Source organism: Pristis pectinata, chromosome 3 (assembly GCF_009764475.1).
Source record: "Pristis pectinata isolate sPriPec2 chromosome 3, sPriPec2.1.pri, whole genome shotgun sequence".
Taxonomy (NCBI): domain Eukaryota; kingdom Metazoa; phylum Chordata; class Chondrichthyes; order Rhinopristiformes; family Pristidae; genus Pristis; species Pristis pectinata.
Window position 1 is genome coordinate 125,761,768 of NC_067407.1, and position 24,042 is coordinate 125,785,809.

At 39.5% G+C, this 24,042-nt stretch overlaps 1 protein-coding gene across 4 annotated transcripts in view; it reads left to right on the top strand.

Moving 5' to 3' along the window:
* LOC127568052 (alpha-actinin-2-like) overlaps positions 1-24,042 on the top strand; it is a 78,768-nt gene that overhangs the window by 28,069 nt on the left and 26,657 nt on the right. For 2 of the 4 annotated variants that reach the window (XM_052011311.1, XM_052011312.1), the window contains exons 2-9: positions 8,965-9,079; positions 10,284-10,403; positions 11,261-11,347; positions 11,931-12,018; positions 15,285-15,363; positions 18,420-18,501; positions 20,968-21,053; positions 23,642-23,734. In XM_052011311.1, coding sequence (XP_051867271.1) covers positions 8,965-9,079; positions 10,284-10,403; positions 11,261-11,347; positions 11,931-12,018; positions 15,285-15,363; positions 18,420-18,501; positions 20,968-21,053; positions 23,642-23,734 — 750 coding nt within the window. Of the gene's footprint in view, positions 1-8,964; positions 9,080-10,283; positions 10,404-11,260; positions 11,348-11,930; positions 12,019-15,284; positions 15,364-18,419; positions 18,502-20,242; positions 20,329-20,967; positions 21,054-23,609; positions 23,735-24,042 lie in introns of those variants that run through there. The other 2 variants (XM_052011310.1, XM_052011313.1) reach the window with 2 other exon arrangements.

The following is a 24,042-nucleotide window of genomic DNA, read 5'->3' on the forward strand; positions in this document are numbered from 1 at the left end:
ATGTTTGATGTAGAGATGGACCTGAGAGCCTTTTGACGATCAGTCAAACAGTTAAGTTTTAAGGGGGGGGGGGGGGGGGGGGGGGAATCAAAACTGCAGATGCTGGAACTCTGAAACAAAAACAGAAAACGCTGGAAGCACTCGTGCCAGGAAGCATCTATGGAGGGGGAAATGGAACTGACAAGGGGTCCTGGACATGCAATGTTAACAGTTTCTCTTTCCGCAGATGCTGCCTGGCCTTGGTGTTTCCAGCATTTTCTGTTTTTATTAACATTTTAGTGATGAGGTGCCTGCTACTGCAGGTAGTGTAACTTATCTGGGAGATTCTTAATTATCCACTTGCAGTTCTACCAGACAAGTGAATCTACTGTTCCCTTCATATTTCTCCATTGTAATTTCCTTAAGCCAAAATTTCTGTCTTACCATTCTCCCTCAACCTGGGAATGGAACTGATATTAAGTATGATTGTATAAATAGCAAATCATGTTTTTTTCATTTCTGACTGTATTAGTCACTGGCAATCTTTCATTTCACCCTTTGAAATTCTAACATTAAAATACCAGAGAAAAGAAGTGATCGCAGGTCTTTCTGCCCAGAATGCCATTGCAGACAAGTATTGATGTTTTGCTATTCTGTCACTCCAGTTGCATTCTAGTCAATTAGCAACCTCAGTTGTTCTATCTTATTAAAACATTATGGGCTTGATAAATTAGATTTTATGTTGTCTAACTTTAGTCTCACAAATGTTTTAAAAATTACATCTGATTCAGGAGCCAAACCACTTCTGGCTTCCACTCGGGGTAGGTAGGTGGGTGGGGGTGGGGGGAGAAAGAAACATGTGATTACAATGCTTCTGAAGCCTTATGTGAGTTATATTTCTATTCTGTTCTCTTCAAACTCCCTCCCTCAGGATTTCATGATTTTACTGGTATCAGTTTCAAAGATGTCTTTACATTTCCCAGTGGAACTTTCCTGATTCTTTCAGTTTTGCTGCTTTTGTCTTCCCTCTTACTCTCCACCAACCTTTTCATTTACCATGTTCTACGTGTTGGAAACAAGCAGGTTTTATAATATCTTTAAATTGTCACTTTTTGGCAAAGTGCATTGAGGGTCGGTGCTGTTTTACCATCATTTGACTGTTAAACCAATGTAGATTCGTCAAAGATGTCTGATTTTGATGCATGGCTTTTAACCGGCTTCAACTAATTTTGTCTAAAACTAAATTGCCTTTTGAGTAGATCGCATTTAAAAGGGTCTTTCACCACTCCATAATTGTCCTGGAAATGCTTTATATTGACTTTTAGCTTAAATTATACAATACAGTTTATACTTTGAAACACAATTCACAAAGCACAAGCTGTTCTAGAATATGGGTTTTCCTTTTTTCCCACAAAAGTGAAGAAAATGAATAGAAACCTGTCTACTTTTATCACACAGCATCCACTTTGAATCCTTCCATTGTGAACGAGCAAAAATATGATTCTTGTTGGGAGATGAATCAGAACCCGAGGTATGGGGTATTGCCAAGCATTTGCTTTGTAAAAATAAAGCTTGGTATTTCCCCAGCTCTGATGCAGGAGGCTAGTCCTGTAACCCTGGCTTGTGAATTATCTTCATGGTTCCAGCCAGCACCTTCCTCAACGTACTATTTTTCAGTGTTTATCTGTCTCTTTCTCACATGTGCTCATACTCTGAAAATGATCACCGGCTGGTCGCTAGCACTATCAGAACAACTTGCCTCTTCACCTTTGACCATAATAGCACAACCTTGTCTGTATCTGATGATATAGGATGGGAGCCATCTGGATTGTTGTCCATTATTGCAGTAATATTTTGAAATATATCGGAAAACAAAATGTTGGACAGTTTTGTAGAGCATGTCAGTTGAGGTGGAAACTATCTTCATTGTGCTAGAAATATACAGAAGCAGGTATAAACCAGTTGAGTCATATGTGCTGTAAATTCTACGTAATTGAATGTTGAAGGGATTAATCTGATTGGTTGATTCCTAACAAGACTATTTGAATGTTTAGTTGTAAACTTTAATTTTCCAGTAAATTATCATCAAGAAGCAATGATGCAAATTTAGGAAACACGTAATAAAGTTGACAAGGATTAAGACTGAGCATAGTGGATTTAAAAACAAAACGTTTTGTTGCTCTTGAGCAGTCTAACCTATAGGATATAATTTCTATTGTTTCGAACAATCCCTGTAGAGCTGAAACTTGACAACAGTTCATCCCTGCCGATAAAATGCCAAGTTTGTTGATGTAATACTTAATCATGGTTGATACTGGATTAGTACTGAAAGATATATCAGCCTCACGGGTGTTATGTGATACTAAGCTCTTTGTTCCAACATGGCATTCTATTTCCTTGGCAGAGTCTGACTGCCATACATCCACCTCTGTCTCCTAGATGTTGGCTGGGAATGTATTGAGGGCTACACCATGCAACTGGATCTGTTCCTGCAGTGGCCACAGGCCTGCTCTTTGTGTGTTGAGGAGGTGGGAGGGAGTGCTCTTTTCCAGTCTAGGCGTCTGAATGGATTACAGCCCCAAATAGAAACCAGTGATGTTGTTAGTGCTGGGATGTGCTCCAGCTGAAGAGAGGTTTTACAATTGGCATAGCATAGTGATAGTCCTCTCCTGCCCTTGATGTGAACTCTTAAACTAATGCCTCACCACTGCTGCATTCCATGACGATGTTCCAAAGAGCTATATGGAAAATCTTACTAAGTATCAATTTAATACTGTTGCAGCTTTCAAAATCCTTCATATTTTATGTTGAAGATTGCAGTCCATTGAATATTCTAAAATATGTTAGAAAACCAAATGTTGGGTGGTGTAATGGAGTATGTTAATTGATGTGGAAGTTGCCCTTTGCCATGTTTGTTTCAAAGTATCTGGTGTCACAAACCAGCAACAAAAGAAACACACTGAGCATGATTCAGTGTTAAAAACTATTTTATTAATCACTACTTATGATAATACGTAAAATAAAAGTAAAAATGTTAGTATGTTAGAATTCAAAAATGTTAAACCTCGAACGTTAACCCCAAAACTAAACTCTTCGTGTGTGTGTGTGACAAAGTCCAAAACTCCCAGTTCCTGAATGGTTCTTAAAGTTCAGTTCCGCAAGCCATAAGGTGAAACATGAGCAAGGGCTTCTTCAACAACCACCGTTGTCTGAAGATAAGATGTAGATGTAGAAAAACTTAGAGAGAGTACATACGAAATCCAAATGTTCCACGATGGAACCCAAACGACACTTCAGTGTTTACTCGGTAGTGACTTCCTCACCCCGAAAAGCATCCGAACCGTGGTCGTCCACACACAAATACCTGTTTCCTTCTACAGGTCAGCAACAAAGTGAACTCCACCGGATTACTTCCAACTTCCATACATGGATTTCAGTGGCAAACACAGTTATTGTTTCTCATCCATCGATAGTGAAAACAAGCAGGCTGGTGTCTCTCTCCCTTCTCTCTCTCTTTCTTCTTCTTCTTCAACAACGTCATTACGTCCTTTATCTTCTATTGACGTAAGCACGCCCCACACACACATACACACACACTCTCTATCTTAAAGGGACTTTCACTGAGTCCATAACACTGGATAAGTGGCTGATGACATATGACCTTTAAACTTAAGAGCTCTATATCTGCTATAGAGATACATAATCAAGAAAATCAAAACAAAAATAATTGGATGCTGGAAATCTGAAATAAAAAGAGAAAATCACTCAGCAGGTCAGATATCATGGCTGGCCTGGTGCTAGTTTGTGCAGTATGGTGACTCACTAGCAGAGCTGGTGACTCAGCAGTAGAGACCAGGGGTCAAATCCTGACTTCGGGTGCTGTCTTTGCGGAGTTTGTCTGCTCCCTCCCTCTCGCGCTCTAGGCACGGTGGTGTAGTGGTTAGCGTAACGCTATTACAGTGCCAGAGACCTGGGTTCAATTCTGGCTGCTATCTGTAAGGAGTTTGTACGTTCTCCCCATGCGTGCGTGGGTTTCCTCTGGATGCTCCGGTTTCCTCCCACATTCCAAAGACGTGTGGGTTAGGAAGTTGTGGGCGTGCTATGCTGGAAGCTTGGTGACACTTGTGGGCTGCCCCCAGAAAACTCTATGCAAAGATGCATTTCACTGTTTCTTGATGTACATGTGAATAATAAAGAAACCTTATCTTGTCTCTCACTCTTTCAGCATGTTTCTTCCGGGTGCTCCAGTTTCTTCCCACATCCCAAAGACGTATGGTTTGGTAGGTTAATTGGTCACAGTGAATTGCCCCTAATGTAAATGAGGGGTAGAATCTGGGATGGGAATGGGAGTGTGGGGAGAATAAAATGACATTAGAGTAGGATTAGTGTAAATAGGTGACTGAAGGTTAGTGCAGACTCAGTGGGCTAAAGGACCTGTTCCTGGGCTGTATCTCTCTATTTCTCTATGACTCTATTGTTAGTGGGGAGAGGAATATCTGAAGTTGAAGACCCATGGCCACAATCAAAATTATGAATTGTACAAAGCGTCAGAATGACTGAGGTTTTAAAACATTGTTGAATTTAATCAACCACACCTTGGTCTGTAAGGAAGTAGTTCAATTGGGGATACTTTCAAAAACACAAAATGTGGTGGTGTAGCCTGGAATGTAATTATTGATGCTGTCCTGCTCAACGGTGTCGTTAGAGATGCACCAGTCTTGGGTATTGTTAACGTTCCTTGTTTTAAAGTTCAGACGTGTGCCTCATTCACCGTACATGAGGTTGACTTCAGTTTTCAGCAATTATAGGTCAGTTCATCACTGTTCTCTGCCATTGTTGCCATTGTGCATCACAGGAAGGATACCAGGTGGAGGAGTCCAGCTCAAAGCTTCTAAACACTGGTTTTAAATTGATTTATTCAAACACATGAGCTGCCTGTTAACCTGAGAGGTATCATCACTGGATAAATCAGAGTTATCAGCCTTTCAGTTTGCCTAAAATATCTCTGTGGAGTGGAGCATGAGGATATAAAACATTGTGTGAGCTGGAGGTGGGGAGGGGGAAGCATTGATGGCTTTCTCTTTACAGAAAATACCCTCTCCTTTCTCCCTTTCAGTTGATCTATCTCTTAGAGCCTTTCTGTTCCATCCTTTTGTTCTTTTTCAAGTTGGGCTTTGTTCTTATCATTGTAATTGGACCAGCTCTGTGATTTGTCCCATGTTGCATAATTACAATCTCCATGGTTCGGAAAAAACCTGCAGAACAAACCTTTCACCATCACTCTGGATGCTACCTGCTCCTGCCTTGATAAGATAATTGCCTGGAATTACTAGCACATAGCTTCTCTTTATCTACATGATTCCTGTCTACTTTACAACTACTTTCTTATTATCCACTTACCCAAAATAATCTTAAATGTTGACATTGCAGCCTCAACCATTAGTCATCAAAGAGAATTTACAGACTTAATTCCCTTGGTGAGGAAGAGCTCCATGTTTCTGTTTAAAATCTTTCATTAGTTTAGTCTTGCATCCTTTATTCTTGACAGCTGAGCTGCTGGAAAGTATTTCTATTTACTTCATGGTTCATCAACTTAGTTTAAGGATTCACTAGTTTAAGAAGTAATCTCCTGTCCACATTCTTTTATCTTTGTGTGACATTACTGTGACTGAATCTGAGGCAATGGAACTCAGTGCAACAATCGGAGTAAATGGTTATTAGTGGAAATGTCAATTTTTAGACACCATTCCTTCTCAGCCCTTGAGTCTTTGTAAATTAGCAGTGCTAAATTAAGATGAATATAATTTTGCTTGGGTCCTCTGCTGGAAATTGCCCTTGAAAGTGGGATCAAACCTTGAAAGAAGGGAGAAGTTAATGGGTAAAAGGAGTCTTGAATGAGTGCTCTACCAATTCTGGTAACTCGCTGTGGGTACCAAATCTGTGAGTTGCTGCTTGAAGTGGCAATTATTTCAGGGGAAGAATGTATTAGAAATTACAACAGGGAAAAAAAATGGTCATTTGAGTCATCCAGTATTGATGTTTACAGTCCACACCAACACATTTGGATTTGCCCTTCTTCCATTTTTCTGTCAATTTCTTTCTATCCACCAATCCAACCTGCTCTTGGCTGTTGATAGCCTCAAACAAGCACAAGAAATGAATCCCACAGTTCTCTGGGTTAACAAGTTTCTTTTGCTGTACCTCCTGCTATTCTGACCCCTGAACTGGTGCAAACTGCTTCTGTCCACCTTGTTGCATCCCATTGTTCTATTAAACACTCAGTTGCATTTATGTGGAGTTCAGTGTTACATCTGCAGAAAATTTTGCTAAAGTGAGGTGGGGGAGAAAGAGAATTCTGTGAAATGGAACATTTCTACAGCAGCTCTCCAGGAGGCAGTGGGAGTGATATCCTAGAAGTTGGACTAGGGGGAACAGCAATAGTTGTGACATAGTTTAGAGGGATTGAGGGGAGAATGGGATTAGTCTGTGGGGGTGGGGAGGAGAGACTGCAAAGAATGTGGAATGACAGGCAACCAGGTCCACACTGGAATGAGGAACGTTGATACTGAAAATGTAAATTTTAAGATGGCATGCTTTATTAAAATCACTATTTTAAAGGTGAGCATGACTTTTGCCTCAATTATGCTGCATGGCCACCTTTTTCAAAAAAAAAAGTTGCTTTGGTTTTTCCTAGTTTTCCGTAACAATTGCATGTACTCTGAGCAGACAGCATCCTGATGAATCTGTTGTACTCCCTTGAAACCTTTCTTGAAATGTGGGCCCATTATATTGTTCAGTAAAAATTTTCATTATAATTTCATTTGAATTGGCCGGTTCTGATACATTGTTGAATTCATTGTTGGGTTCTAAATGCTGGTGAGAAGATGAGAGGCTTCTCCCAAATGATGTTTGATTTCTGTAGTGTAGAGAAAACCATTACCCTGAGTATTGAATGTAGTACACTAAATGTAAAGAAGTAAAAGTGAATCACGGCTTCACCAGGAAGGAATATGAGAGTTTGGATGGTGGGGTGGAAGAGGTAGAAGAGCTGTTGCATCTCCTGAGGCTGCATGGGAAAGAGCCATGAGAAGGAGTTCATGAAGATGCAATGGTTAACCAAGAAGCCCCAGAGGACTTTCTATTTATCTTTTTATTCCTGACCTGTTGAGTATTTCCATTGTTTTCTGTTTTTACTTCAGATTTTCAGTCCCAGAGTTCAGTCCCTTCATAATACTGAAAGAAGAGGGGAAAGCGTTTCTGAAGGAGTCATCTTAGCAAAAGTAATAGAACTTGTGGAGGATGAATATGGGAGGACAAAGGGAGCCCTAACCTTGCTCTACGAGTGAGGAGAGTAGGTGAGAGAAATTTGGGAATTGGAACAGCTGTAGTAGAGAGCCATGTTAACAGGAAGGTATCTCGGAAGTACTGGTGTAGAAAGTCTCTTTATTAGAACAGATATGGCAGAGATGGAGAAACTGGGGAATGGAATTCTTGTAGGAGGAAGTGATGTTGATATCAAAGGGTTTTATAATGGATATTGCCACTATCCCAAGAGGTGGGCATAGCTAATACAGATTTTCATTTTCAAAACTTGAACCCATGTGACTTCCCATAGCTACATATTCAATTTATAAGTGAGTGCATTTAATGGAAAATCGTTCGGTGTGAGGAGATGTTAAGCCCGGCAAAAGATGGTGGTGGTGGAGCCTGGTCAGGCCTATGTTCAAGGAAGAAGTGAAGGGCCTTCAGGCCATCCTGTTGTGGGATGGAACTGTGGAAGAAATGGATGTCCAAGGTGAAAACGAAAATGACAATCTGGAAACTAGAGTTGGCAAAGTGGCGGGGGTTGTAAGGTGTTGGAGACTGGATGAGGGGAGAAACAATGTGGGAAGAAATCAGTTTCGTGGGACAAGAACAAGCTGAAATAATGGGTCTAACAGGATAGTCCTGACTGTGAATCTTGGAGGAGGTAAGAGTGGGTTATGTGTGATTAGGGGACCCAGGCTGTGGAGAAGATCTCCAGAGGAGATGACATCACTGACTGCCTGGGAGGCAGTGGCCAATATTCATTAGGTCATGGTGTTAAGGGTGGTGTGAGGAGGTGTTGGAGAGCTGACATTCAGCCTCAGGTATTTTGCCAAACAACAATAGCACCACCCATGTCAGCAGGTTTGATAATGTGGTTGGTGTTCCGTGAGCAGTGTGCTGCAAGTTCAGAAGGGGGTAGGTTAGAGTTAATACAGGTAGTCAGTGTCAGGCTGGCTGCTGGTAAATTTATTTAGTGATGCAAGAAGCCAGAGGGAGATGTTCAGGTGGATCAGGAATTCAGAACTTGGGAGAGTTTACAATATGAAATAAAGATTCCTGGCCGAAGAGCTCGTGAATGTGGCGTAAAATAATCTCAACAATGTCAGGCTCAATACATTAGGATGGGGATGTAGGGAGATAAAGTCGAGACCTCTGCTGAGGAATGATAGTTTGGAATCAGAGAGGATGATCAGAAGGGATGGTGAAAACACAGCAAGGCATAAGGCTGGGGTTGAAAGATGGGGTCAGATAAAAATGAAGGAAGAGGAAGATCTGGAAGAATACGAGAACTCGAGTTGTTGAAGTTTATGATCTTTGATCCTCCTTGAAAGAAAGGAAAGAAGACTTTTTGAAGCACTGTGTGTGCTTCACACAAGAACGAAGTGGAACCGTGGACCAAGACAGCTTTGAGATGGAGTGGGTCATTGCAGTTGGAGAGAGATCATTCAGTGTAATTATTGCTATTCTAATTTATGAAAATGCATCATCGTACATTTGCTAACTTTGCCTCGTGTTGCTTTCCATTATCTAAAAAAGATACCATCAATAAAATCGGAAATTAATCCTAATGCTTAACTTTCCTTTCAGAAGTTTGGTCTTGAGAACAAGTTGCTCCATTGGCCTTTTTTATTTTGAAACAAAACAGTCATTGTGTAACAAGAATGTTTTCTGTTTCAGACTTTCACTGCTTGGTGCAATTCACATTTACGGAAAGCTGGCACTCAGATTGAAAATATTGAAGACGACTTCAGAAATGGCCTTAAACTTATGTTGCTTTTGGAAGTTATTTCAGGTAAGTTGAGTCAAGTTTTCACCAGTTAGACTGAGTGATTTGGCTGACTTTTTTTTAAAAGTGAGCTTTCACTCTGCATCCCCAACCCCACCCCGTTCTCCTTGGTGTGATGCTGCACGAAGTATATCACAGATGTGAAAGTTTTCCTCCTTGGTTTCTAATAACTTCCTTGATCTCAGCTGAGTTGCTGTTGTTCTGGTTTCCCCCCCTGGGTGGGGAAGGGAATAATTGGCTGAACCTCCAGCTCTTCATCCCTATCCAGATTCTTTGAATATCTGGAAAAGATGGAACGTAGTTTAAATCTGATACTTCAAGTGTTTAAAGAGCCTGCTGTCACTCTGAATTCACTGAAGCCAAAAGAGCTGTGTTGCCTTGTGAAACAAAAGCACGGCATAATTTAAGGCTTTCAGGAAAGCAGAGGAATAGAGAAATGTTTACTCTTTGTATTTTTTTAAAAAACCCTATGAGCAACAGAATTTGAGGTTTCTGATCCTTGAAAGGAAGGATAGAAGCCCCTTGTTGAAGCACTGTGTGTGTTGAGGGTGAAGTGGAACTGTGGACCCAAGATAGCTTTGAGGTGGAGTAGGTCAATCCAATTGGAGAGAGATCATTCAATGTGATAATGCAATTCTGTTTTTATGAAAATGCAGCGTCATACATTTGCAGACTTTGCCTCATGTTCTTTTTGTTAAACCACTTGACGCTAATGATGGTTTCTCCTTTGTAGTCTGTAGTTATTTTCTATTTCAGATATAGTTTGTGGCCAAAGATTTTATTTTTTTTCCTGCTGGCATTTCCTACTTAAGCTGACTGAGAGCCTTGTAGGTGTTCTTCCACGTTGTTTTGATATCTCAACTGAAACTGGTTTTGGTCTGTGCTTTGGCTTGGCTAAATATTATATTTTTGAGATATTTTAGCATATTTAGCACAGTATTTTCCATCATTCATTCTGTTTGCACGTCTAGAGCAACAGTTTTGGTTCTTTTCAGTTATTTAGTCCACTAATAAGTTGACCATTAAGTTTCTTTAAAGTTGTATTGTTTCTGAGCCTTAACATGAATTAGGTTGTCACTTTTGCCACAAACTTTGTTCACCTTCCATTCTGAGGAATGGCTTGAAGAAATAGAGAAGGCCTGAGGGCTTAAATAGGGAAAACAGTGGGGTTCATAAGACTTTTTTTTTCTAATCTTTTTTATTTCTACAGGTGAACGACTCTCAAAGCCAGACCAGGGCAAGATGCGGTTCCATAAAATCGCAAATGTTAACAAAGCTTTGGACTATATAGCCAGCAAAGGAGTAAAGCTTGTTTCAATTGGTGCTGAAGGTAATTTGATTAGAAAAATTTAGCTGTTGTAAGAGTGACCTTGAGACTGAGTGGCCAATAACAGGACTACTAGAGACTACTCTCAAAAAAAAAGTAATTCAGGAAATTTTCAGCCTCTGTTCATATCCCCACAAATGAAAATACTCTGGCTTGCTACCAGCTTGATTGAGACTTCTTCCTACCTCTGGGACTAAATCTGCTCCTAACCTGGACCCAACTGACTGGCTGAATTGTGGGAGTTAGCCTATTCTGCCCTTACTGACATCGTTGCAGGCAGTTTAGTCCCCTATATCACACCAACAGGATCTGAATAACACTGGAAATCCAATTTTGTTTGAGCTTCTGGTTGCTGAGAGCAATTGCTCTTCATGCCCAGTTGAGGGCAGTTGTATTTTGTTTTTGGCTGATACACATTCTGCTCACTCAATACTGCTCACTCATTTGTACAGACTTATGATATGACTTTCATGTTGGGCTGAATCTGCAGCAGAAGTACATTTAATTTCATGTTTTTTATCTTGCGTTTGCATCTGATGCTGGGGTATTACTTAATAATAGTCAGGACTTGAGGTCCATGTGTTATGATACTCACCTTGCTTGTTGATGGAGCTCCAGTGTCTGAGTGAAGAGCAACATTCATTTGTTAAGAATTCTGACGCAGGGTCTATTACCTGGAACGTTATATTTTTCTTTCCACAGATGCTGCCTGACGTGCTGAGCGATTCCAGCATTTTCTGTTTTTTATCTCATTAAAGCTCTATTTTGACATGAAGATCTTTATGCTGAACAATATGAATTTGTATGAAGATTAGAAATTCCAGTTAACAGGTCAATTATTATTTCTTTTTCTGTTTTAGAAATAGTAGATGGGAATGTGAAGATGACTCTGGGGATGATTTGGACTATCATCCTCCGTTTTGCAATTCAGGATATATCTGTAGAGGGTGAGTGAACGGAGTGTCTGTCCAATATACCACATTCCATGATTGGCTTGTCTCTATGCTGCATTACTCTGAATTCCAGCAAGTGGGACCAAGGATGAGCCTATGTAAAATGCCAGAGGAAGGAGGTTGAAGGGTTTGGAGGAAGCTCCAGAAACAGGGAAAGGTCCAGCCACAAAAGAATTTGAAAATGAGGAAAAGGAATTGTTCTGACACTTGGTGGCAAAGAGGGTGCTGGTTTTCAAAAGGCAGTTGGAAACCAATGTCACTGACTTCCCCGGTGACCTGGTTTCACATGGTTGATTTACTGGGTACCGCAGCAGTGCTGTTATTGAATTATTTTCCCTCGGGAGGAAATTACACCCAGTTTGATCTCGGTTGGAGTTTCATCTGCAGTGGAAAAGTAAAAGACATTGGAAATCTTAAACTGTCCAAAGTACCTATTTCTGATCTCAAATCGTACATGTTCCTGATGGGAGGGACTCTGCCCAGCTTCATGTAATTCCCCATCTTTTTATACTATCTTGTGCCTGTTTCATTGATTGAACTTGTCCCGGTGTCACCTTAAACTGACTTTTCTCCATAGAAACATCTGCTAAGGAGGGCCTACTGCTCTGGTGCCAGAGAAAGACTGCTCCATATAGGAACGTAAATGTGCAGAACTTCCATACAAGGCAAGTCAAGAATCAATATAGATTGCCAATCACAAGAGAAATACGTTATAATTATTGTATCAGAAGTGCACACGGGATGGTGCATTCTCAGCTTGTAATGTTCCCTCCATGATCGTAGACTGGGGAAGTAAAGTTTTCAAATCCATCCCCTTGCGTACACTTAGAATGCAGAGGTGATAGAATCATTGCCATGTGATTGCTTTGTTTTCCATGTGATTTTTCTAGTATATAAACATCGTGACTGGCCTTGTTGACTTCAAATTGACTTGCCCACCCCACACACACAATTGTTCCGAAATGATGGTTTGAAGAAGCCATTACTTGATGAACAAGTCTGACATTTGGATTGTTTACACTTTATTTATCACTCCAATATTATGCAATTGAAAATCAATTTCTGCCCTCTTCCCTGCCACAGTGAAATGTAATAGTGACCATTTCTGAAATATAAACAGAAAATGCTAGAGTTTACTGGCATAGATTTAAGGTGAGAGAGAAGAAATTTAAGGGGACATGAGGGGCAACTTTTTTACACAAGGTGGAGGGTATGTGGAACAAGCTGCCAGAGGAAGTGGTAGAGGCAGGTACAATTACAACATTTAGAGGACACTTGGACAGGTACACTTGTGCACAGGTCTACAGGGATATGGGCTACTTGGATGAGTTGGGCCAAAGGGCCTGTTTCCATGCTGTACAACTCCATGACTCTAACTCAGCAGGTCATGCTGCATCTCTGGAAAGAGGAACCAGTTAAAGTTTCAGGTCAAAGAGACTTCATCAGGTCTTTGGCTTGAAACATCAACTGTTTCTCTTTCCACAGATTCTGCATGACCTGCTGAGTATTTCCAGCATTTTCTGTATTTATTTCAGATTTCCAACATCTGCATTTTTTTTTTTGGACTTTCTGGGTGGGTTTGCATCACTGTAGAAATTTGACTGGGCACTTTTGGGTATCAGGCTCTCTTGCATTCCCAAGTCTTTATGTATCAAGTGAACGTGGGATGCTGCCATTGCCTGTTCAGTGCTAGTTTTGAATCATCACTGCGAGTGACCATTGTTGGGTCTGGTCTTCCCAGTGGAGCCCTGGATTGGGACCCAAGTCATTTAATTCATTCTTCAAGCCCACCATCTCCGTGCTGGTCTCCCAACCCTGAGTCTCGAGCCACAATCTCATGATTGACAACTACATAAACACTGCCCCCAGCCAACTCTTGACTGTCCATCAGTGTTAGCACTCTGTCTCCCCACCCCTTCTGCTGCAACATCTATTCATCACTTTGCTGGTACCCAATATCTATCTCTTCTCTCCTTTCCCTTCCCTTCAATGCCGGTCTCTGATGCAACCCCATCCCCACCCCACAATAAATGAGATTAATTATTTAAAATCAGTCAGTGATTGCGATTTGGAAAACACTGCCTGAATGACTGCTGAATGTAGAACTGATTTCATTTTCCAAAGAGGAAGTTGATAAGTGCTTCAGGAGAAAACAAAAATGCAAAGATGCAGGGAACAGGGCATGAGCAAATGTCTGAGACAAACTGGATGGTGTCTATAGTTGGTTTATCCATGATGAGTCTCCTTCTGGTATTGCTGTGATTTCCCCAAAAAATAATGCACTTGGTCTGTGTCCTTGGATTGACTGGAAATGAATAGTGAATCAAGTTGAATGCAACTTTTAGAAATGCAAAATAACATGTTTTCACATTTTGGAAGTTACAGGACATGTGTCCATTTGAAACTGATGTATGGTTGAGTCTTTGTCAGTTATCCCATAATACTACTACTGTTCTGAGCCTGATACACAGTGCAATCCCAGCACCAGCTGTTAGGCATAGCAAGCAGCTTACAAAGTTAGGGAAGTCTTACTACAACTGTGCAGGGATTTGGTGTGACCACACCTTGGATACGGCATACCATGTCCCCTTAAATAGGTATATAGTTGCCTTACAGGAGGTGCAGACGTTTGATTCCTGGAATAAAGGGACTTGGTATATGCCCCTAGTTCTAGATTCTCTCACCAAAGGAAGCATCCCCATGGCATCTTCCTTGCCAAACCCCCTTGGAATGTTACTGAAAAGTACAAAATGACCTCTCGTTATTTTAAACTCCAGACAACATGAGACAAGTTTAATCAATCATTCCTTAGTTGGGCCTATTCTGTATGGAGCTTAAAAGAACAAGAGATGATCTTGCACTTTTCAATAACCTTCTGAGGCGATTTGACATGGTAGATGTTATATTAATTTGCTTCCTCGGGTGAGAGGATCTAGAACAAGAGGGCATATTCCCAGGATAAATGGTCATCCAACCATGACTGAGCTGAGGGATAAGCTTCTTTGAGGTGGTGAACTTTGAAATTCTTTACCATGGAGCTGTGGATGTTGAGTCCATAATTACATGCATTACTGAAATAGACATTTTTTTGGACTGTAGACTACAGGGGAAATGGGCCATGGGGGCGACAGGCAAGAAAGTGAAGTTGAGGTCAAGATCAGATCAACCATGATCTCAGTGAATGGTAAAACAGGCTCTGGGTGACGTATAACCTACTTCTGCTGTTCCATATGTCTTTTTGCAGCTTATTCCTTCACATTGCACAGGTTTGTAATCAGGTGGTAATATTTGCAACTTTGTCAACAATTTGGTTGAATACAATCATGCCAATGAATGTATTAAACCAGTGTCTTTCAAAAGTACTTTATTACTCTTGGCATGGGGTCCCTTGTTTTTTCCCCACCCACTTTGAAAGTTGTTCCTTTCACTAAGGATTGCCTCAGTGAAACAATTAAGAACCAATGAAAGCAAAGCTGTATTAACCCTTCCTAAATGAACATTGACACTGAATGTAATCATCAACAAAACAGAATCATCTTGCTGTTAGTATTTATTTACCTTCCAATTTGACAGTTAACAATCTTGCAGTTATACAGGGAATTGATTGAATGCATTTTCTTTCTTGTAAATAAAAGTGTGCATTGAAAATTACTTCCTTCGCACTTAATGACTTTTAACCATAATGTATTCATTATTTTAAAGCTGTACATCATGATGTTTGTTCACAGAAGTTTGTTCCTTCTGACACATGAAGTTCAGTGTGCTAATAGGAAATTAGTATTGGAATGGATTTGTAGATTTTTGAACAAGTTAGAAGATGCTGGTATACATTGTGCCCGTTTGGTGAAGAAATTCTCTTTGACAAACAACACATTTAAAACTTGATGCTATAATTTATACTTAAATTCTTGTTTACTCTCATTTTGTAAAGCTGGAAAGATGGCCTTGCTCTCTGTGCGCTCATCCACAGACATCGACCTGACCTTATTGACTACTCCAAGCTACAAAAGGTCATCTGTCTGACTGACAGCATGCTGATGTGCAGTATATGCTGCTTGCTTTTTATGCATGTCCCATTGGAAGAGATGGCCTGCATTAACCAAGCTGAACAGCTTTGAATGCCAAGTAATAATACTACATAGTCAGCAAAACCTGATTTCCAAAAATCCTTGGAAATATGTCATGAATACTTTTGCTTGTTTATAAATTGCATTCATCTGCTTGTGCATATTTCTTTTCATCCTTTATTTCAAAAAATCCATTGGTAGTAGTGATATCACTGCTTCCCTATGGTAACAAGCCCTAAGCTCCCATATTCACAGATCTGTTCCGTGTTTCATGTTCCTCTTCCTGTGTCTGTCTGTAAGTTTCTGTCTGTTCCTTGATTCTTTTCCTCCTCTTTCATCAATGCTGCAGGTTGCAGTTAACGTTGTTTGCAACCAGTTGGAAAACTGTTGAGGTCCGTTCGCCGTGGATATTCATGGGTAGTACACAGATGAACTGGAGACTTACATTCAAATGGAAATAAAAATAAGTACAAAGCACCTAACCATTAGAAATGCACCTGTGAATGCACTTGGGTTTGGGCAAATATTAATTCTGACAAAAGGTTACAATCAAAGTAATAAATGTGGTCTTTTCTCCTTTATAAGACTGTTTTCTGGATTCCTAACAACTTCTGTTTTAGAATTCCTGATTTTTGCAGGGTCCTTTTTCACTGAAATTTTGTTTTTGACCGATTAACAGGGGGGATATCATACATAATGAGTAACAGTTTTAAATTTAGCATATTGAGACACCTAATTCTGTTCTTAACATTTTCTGAAAGCTTGCTCTTGCATTTAAGAACTTTCCAAATGATGATAATCAGTCTAGAGAAGTAGTGGAAAGTTGAGATATTTGCATTGGTTATTGGTATATGCATCGGCCATTACTGTCTACTGTGAGAACTTGTGCAGGGATGATCTGAAAACCAAATCTTGTCATGAGTTATATTCAGGCCTACACAACTGAAATAACCTGATGCTGGTTACTTGTGGAGTGGCTTGAGAAATTTTGTCCTGCTTTAATGATCTTCGCACTTTCTAGTGAGAGGCCATGAATCAATCTTCTGCCTGTCCTCTAGTATGGAGGGCCAAATGAGAGAATGGTGCTTGGACCCTGGGAGTTTTGTCTTTTTGGCCTCAAACGGATTCATCATAACTTGTTTCTAGTAAGGATCAATAGTCTTTAACCTTGAGTAAAGTTTCTGTGGAGAAAAGTCAGTGTTTCAAGTTTACAAGGATGAACAGGGGCAAACTGGATGGAGGGCTATGTGGGAGGGAAGGGTTAGATAGATATTAGAGCAGGATAAAATGTCGGCACATCATAGGCTGAAAGGCCTGCACTGTGCTGTAATGTTCTATGTTAAGTATAGTTGCAAGAAATAGCAGAAGGCCTCATGAATGAAATTAACCCAGCCCTCCAATTTGAGATGGGGTCAATGTCCAATTGGTCTCTTGCTAGTTGAATGGCTTCCAATTGTACTTTGGATCTGTAGTGATGAGGGATAATACTCCTGCACTGTTAACAATGATGCTGCCAAATAAAGGTCAATGAGATCATTGCCTCTAGTTTTAAATTAATTACTGTACTGGCTCATTGCCCATATATACAAATTAAGTTGACAAACTGGTGACATTAGAATTAAGAATAAAATCCAACTTTTTTTGTCTTTTTCTCGTGCTGTCTTGTTTGTCAACTGCTTCTCTTAAAATAATTTCAATTTATTATATTAAACATCATGTTGCTATCCTTTTCATTCTCTCACTGCATGCTTGCTTATCTGTCCTGTTGCCCCATTATGGCTGGATTGATGTGTGTACATGCATGTAGCTGGAAGAACAGGCGAGCATGTAATGCCTTCGTTTACAGACAAAGGACTGAACTCATTGTATGTGACAAGTTGTGTGCGGTATTTAACATGCATCTGCCTTAAACCTTTTGCAAAACATGCTTTAATGTTAATGCATGTTATAAAAGCAACTTAAGAAAAAATCTGGTTGATACTGATATTGTGCAGTAGTATAAATTTGGGTAATTGTCAAATCTTGCATTTAAATGTTCATTGAAGTCAATAGAGGGAATAAGGAATAAATGAATGAAATAAACTGCTAATTTGCAATCATCCATTTTGCACTGTTCTACAAAGTCAAAATCGATGACATTAAGTTTTCTATTTTGCATTTGTGAGTGCAGTGGTTAACCAGTACATCTCACAGTTGGTGGACAGTGCCACTGTGTCCATGAGGTATAGAAGCCATGCAGGATAGAGTATCAGTTTCAGAAATGCCTAACCAAAGCAGGCTCAAAGCTGTACAGATCAAAACTGAAAACATTGGGCATTACAAATATCCAAACTTTCCCGAGGAGCAGTACTTGGTTACCATTCCATTATAAGTGCTCAAAGATGTTTCAGAATCCTTAAAATGATGTAACTTCAAAGAAAAATGTCAATACAAAACCTGTACTTCACTGGTTGCACCCACTTTTTCTGTGCTATTGTATTTTTCTGGCTACATAAAATTTTCTGGTGCTGGCAGAACAGCTAATGAGAAGACTACAGAAAAATGTTATAAGTATACACAAAGTCCATTCATTCTCCATTATGTTTCAGTTCTGCACTTTGTTGCGGGTACAAATCTCTGCAGTTGAAGCAGGCTGAAGTTAACTTGCTATTCAGAAGTAAAGTTAAAGATTGCAAGTACCCCTTAGGATCACATGAAATAGTGCTCCATTGATTTCTATTGAAATGCTTTAATTATATATGTGCCAATAAGTTAATACACTTTCATTTATAACCATATGCAATATCCAGTGTTTAAATGACAGAGATATCTTGGTCCCTGTATGTAACTATCAACCTAATGGCATCATACCCAGGTTAAGATAGGTTATTTAGTTTCTAAAGTCAACTGATGGCTATTGACTACTAATAAAAATTGACTGTATTTATTGGTAATGGATATATTGCAACTTTCTGTCAGGGATTGTATTACTGAGTAATAATATTCTCTCCTATATATAGGATGATGCCCTTTACAACTTGAACCTTGCCTTTGAGATTGCAGAAAAAGAACTGGATATTCCTAAAATGCTGGATCCAGAAGGTAATAGTTCTCTTTAACAGTGATTCTGCCTTTCCTATTGTAACTACTATTGTGAATGCAAATATAAACATTGTGGGGTAGAAATTGGGAAACTGGAAAATTGGTTAGCAGCAAGCAGAATACTTGCCAAGCTTGGCCTCTGCATTCTTCAATGAGTACTTAAGCCACAACAGCCATCAACTTGTTTCCAGGTTAAAAACTTGCCTAAAGGCTAAGTGATCCCTGAAGTCCACAGCACTTGCATTCGACGTAGGACCCCTTCTGCTTTCACCCTAATTTGCTTCCTTCCCAAATACTACCATCCCACTTAACTTTAAGTACCAGAATATGGATTATTCCACCTTTTGAGGCCTAGATTTTTAGGTAAACATCTTTCTTGTTTTTTTTAAAGGTAGCCTTTTCCCCTATAAACTTGTCATTAGTTTTCAAAATGTTGATTTGAGACCCAATTTATTCCATTAATTCTATCCTGTTGGATTTTGTAAGTTTATTGTCTCAAGTGTGTAGTAAAATTTGAATATGTGAAAGAAAAGATATAAAGTAGTGTTCCAGGAGAAAATGTCAAATTCTACCAATTCACTGGTGTGTAAGTAGCACTAATGCACAAGTTTCCAGCCCATCCCTTTTGAACTCCTTCCAGAGATAACTTCTAGGCAGGTGGTATGGAATTTTAAATCTACTGCAAAGCAAGCAACCAGCAATCATCAGTTTAAAGTGTGGACAAAAAAGGGATGGGTATTGGTATCTTCCCCAATCTCTATTCCATAAAGAAAACACTTGTAAATTAAGGGTTATTTTTCTTTTGGAAATAGATGAGCAAAATTTGAAAGATGGTTTCTTGAAGTTAATCCCATCATGTACTCTTGGATTGAAATTGGAAGTATGTATTTCTGCAATAATTCTGGCGGGGGTGGGGGGAACACCCTAAAAGGTGTGAAATATGCTTTGGTATGGACTATTTTTTACCAGCATGGTGCAGTTGCTTAAAAGTTAAAGGAAGATTGCATACATATTTTGAGAGAAAAGTCAGTAAGGCATGATCTAATTGAGGCATTTGAGGTGGTTGATAGGGTAAATAGAAATGCTTTTCTCTAAGATGCGGAAACATAACCTTGGAGCTAAACTGTTAAGGGTGACGTCAGGCAACAAAGGGTGATAGTAAAAAGGGAGGCTGGAGTATTGAATCAAAATTAAGATTGATGTTCGTTAGGTAGCACTTTGAAAGGATATGGAAACAAGGTAGATGAAGTTGACAGGGGTTTGCGGAGAGATCCTGCAATAGATAATGTAAATACTGCTTTTTAAATTTCCTGTGATTATGCTGCTTGACTCATCCTGAAAGAAGGACAATAAAAGGGAACTTGGCAAAGCATTCAGGAAAAGTTGCTAATTATTTTCACACTTTCATACCCTTACTCTAGTGTATTCTCAATAAATTGACTATTGGCCGCATTTCTGAAGTCATCATATTTATGTAATATGGGTGATGTGTTATTTGTTGCTTTGTTTAGTTGAGATGGAAGGAAAAATGAATGCTAATACTCCAGCAACAGTTTGTTGTACTCTTAAACATCCTCTTTTTCAGTGGAAATGAGAATTGGCACTGATGCGAATCTTCTGGTATTGCTCAATGGGTACTTCAAATTAGCCAATGATGGTACCTGATTTATCTGAGCTTTCCTTGTCCAAAATATCAACCTTACTTGATACTTAATAAAGTTACAATTTTCTTTCTGTACAGATTTTGTAAATACAGCAAGACTTGACGAAAGGGCTGTTATGACTTATGTTTCCTGTTACTACCATGCGTTTGCAGGTGCAAGGAAGGTGAGGTCAAAACCTGTGGAACTTCCAGACATTTAACCTTCAACTTTCTGATTTCCAGCTTCTACATCTCCCATTGTTTACTCAGCTGGATTGGTCATTTTTTTTCCACTTTTTTACTTTTCAATAATTTTAGATGCTGGTTTCTGGCACTTTCTTTCTTGCCATCTGATGTGATTTATTTTTTCCCACCCAGTTTTTAGCTAGCTTCAGCTGTCAGTGTTAATTTCTCCATCTGCACAGAATTCTCTAATTCCTTGTAGCCATTAGAGGCCTCTTAAAAGACAGTCTGATGAAAGAGTGATCCAGTTAACATGAGCACATTCACACACACCAGTTAATCTATGAACGTCGTACTGCATTGGTTCTCCAGATTTTTCAGAATGAAAGACAGCCATTGTACAACAGGAGGGATTTTCTTTTAAGGGTCCTCTAAGTTTTATTCCATGTATTAATTTGAGAAATGGGAGAATTGAGAAGTGAATAAATATTATTAATTTAACTTGGGAAATGGAACAAATCCTAGCCCTGGTGTGTAATTTTTTTTAAAAAAAAGGACTACTATGTTGCACCTTGATTATTCCATCTTTGTTCTCATGCTCTTCCCTTTGCTGTCATTTTATTATTTATCATCCTCACCAGATATTGTGAACACACCTAAACCTGATCAGAGGGCTCTTATGACGTATGTTTCCTGCTTCTATCATGCTTTTGCTGGAGCAGAGCAGGTACTTGCTGTGTTGCCTGTGATTTTCCTGAAATCCACTTTATTTTTGGGTGCATGTCATGCTTTACATTAATTCTCCAACCCCAATAAGTTATTCACATCGACTCATCATCATTTCCACAGCAGATGGTTAGTGCAGCCATGCTGAAATTCTAGTTACCAGCACATCACTTGATGTATTGCTGCAATGCAAGGAAAGAATTCATTTCATCAGCAAACACATCAGATGCACTATTGTGAATGTGGCTACCTGCTCAATCAGCAATACATAGCAGGAGGGTACCATATTTAATCTGCATTATGGTCACGTGTCCTCCATCAGGAAGGCAAAACCTGATGCCAGTTTACTTATGGATATCAGGTGGGAACAGGTGCATCTTTAGTAAGCTAAGTGTTGTCCAGGTGAAGTTCTGAAACACTCCAGTGCCATGGAACCATGTTCCAGTATGAACTAGTATGATGGAAGAAGTGGAAAGAATATTAGACATGAGGAATTTGGCTTGTCTCAATACAGAGGTTACATTATGTGTTAGAGAAATAAAGGACTGCAGATGCTGAAATCTAGATGAAAAAAAACAAGATGCTGGGGGAACTCAGCAGGACAGGCAGCATCTGTGGAGAAGAATAGATGGTCAACGTTTTGGGTCAGGACCCTTCTTCAGGACTCAATGTCTTGACTATTGTGCCTGATTTTTCCAATCTGCATCCTTTTCTAATGAGACTTCTCACAAACAGCTCAGTCTTGTAACTTTGAAGTTCAATCTCATAACTGTGAAGTTGGTTTTCTGCCCTTGTATTTGCAGAACTTTGTCTTGTGCTGCTTTTATTCAAGTAATGTTGCTGGATTTAAAAAAAAAAATAAACGAGTTAATCTCCTGTGACATTGGACATGGGGAGCCCTAAATAACTTCAGTCTTCATATCAAGTTTAGAGAATGTTGAGATGATTGGATTGAGATTCGTTGAGAGTGGGAGTGCAAGCTTAATTTGAAAATCTGGGACAGCTGACCTTTCTAAATAAGCAAGAGGTCAATTATACAGTATCTGCGGTCTGCACATGGATATCTTCCATTGTAGAAGGTCAGATTTTAAGGGCAGTAACCTCAGTTTTCAACACGTTTCATTTTCAAGCATTTTAATTTTCCCATTTTTATATTTCTTTGGTTACATCACATGATTTAACAGTAGATAACAACAGTCTTTGTCAATATGTTGCACTCTCATGAAATATCAATCACCCAGAACTTTCCTTCAGATTTCAGTGATTCATAAGGCTGGCAGTTTTGTTTTAGATTTAAGCAAAAAATAGAAAATGGCCTATGTGGTTGTGTTGCTGAAAAATTAGTTTCCAAGTATAGTGAATTTCTCAGGACATACCCAATTAATTGTGGTTTATAATTAACCATTGATCTATAGACTTTTTAATTTAGGCCTTGGTATAAAATGAATTCTTTTCAAAGTGAATTGTCCATATCCTAAACCATATTAGGGAGAGAATGGATGGGCAGGGTGGAAGAGGGGGAAGGGGATGTGGAGCAATGTAGAGGGAAAGGAGGGGAGACATGGTGAAAGGTGGAGAATAGGAAAGGCGGAGATGGTGGGAGAGTAGAAGTGAGTGGCTTAAGAGAAATTTTAGGTATTTCTAATGATTAAAATATTGCAGATTTGAGTCTGGTATGGATGAAAATCAAACATAATGCCGGTCTTAAAGTAGGTAAAGCTGTCTAGGAAACCCAGAGGCTGAGTTAGACATGCCTCGGATGTGATGCTGGGTGGAGACAGCAGGTAGTGGAAGTGACAGGCAGCGACCCTGCACAGCTCAAGTCGTGTTGCAGGTTATGGTGGAACAGATCATAGGGTGTGAGATTAGTTACAAGCAGGTTTGTTTTTTTTCCCCCCATCTTACGACCCATTCGCACCAGGCTCACTTCACAAAATGGAAGTTGCAAGTTCATGTTAGGAAGTGTTTCAGACCAAGAAAGCCAACATCTGCCACAAATTAAGTTAGACTTCAAGGCATAAATCAAACTTGCAAAGCATCTTGTGTGTAGACACCCCCATCCCTACTTGATGCACTTTCCCTTCTTTCCAACTACTGTTTGACACAGAAACACAAAGTGCCCCAATAATTTTGTTATTAATGACAATATTATAGGATCATAGAATTGTACAGCACAGAAATTAGCCCTTTAGGCTTACCTGTCCATGCCAACCATGATGGCTATCTATGTAAATCCCATTTGCCTACTAATGTACACTTAGAATTGTCAAGGCTTTTCAATTTTGATTAACAGTTTTGTGTGCTTTAAGCTATTTCACTTTGCTTTGACATCATGCTTGACATATTGTAGCATCTAATCTTTGGAAACTTTAAAATTAACCTATTTTTGAATAATTACTTAATAAATGTAGGGTTTACCACATTTGGACTTTAGTTACGAATTTCTTGTTTTCCCCAATGTGAACACTTGCTGCCTGAGCTAAATGAAATACTGAATTATTTTCCTAAGCAGAACTGTTCTGTTTCCATTTTGCTTTACTACTTTATGCACATGTTTTTGTCTCAAACATGGTTTATTGTTCATCACAGGCTGAGATGGCAGCCAACAGAATTTGCAAGATACTGGCGGTTAATCAGGATAACGAAAAGGCAATGGGAGAATATGAGAAGCTGGCCAGTGAGGTAAACTCAGACTGAATTTCAAGCTTCCCTTCTGTTTAAGCTACCAACTTGCATGTCTGTGGGAGAAAACTTGAACACCCAGAGGAAACCCACGTAGTCACAGGGAGAACATGCAAATTCCACGTAAGCAGCACTAGAGGTTAGGATTGAACCTCAGTCACTGGAGCTCTGAGGCAATAGCTTTACCAGGTGCACCACTGTGTTGCCCTGAATAATTTTATATCTTCCAGTTGGTGCTTTTCCCATTTGATCATTGAATACGCATATACTGGATTCCTCTGTTATTTTTCAACACTTTTTTTATAATA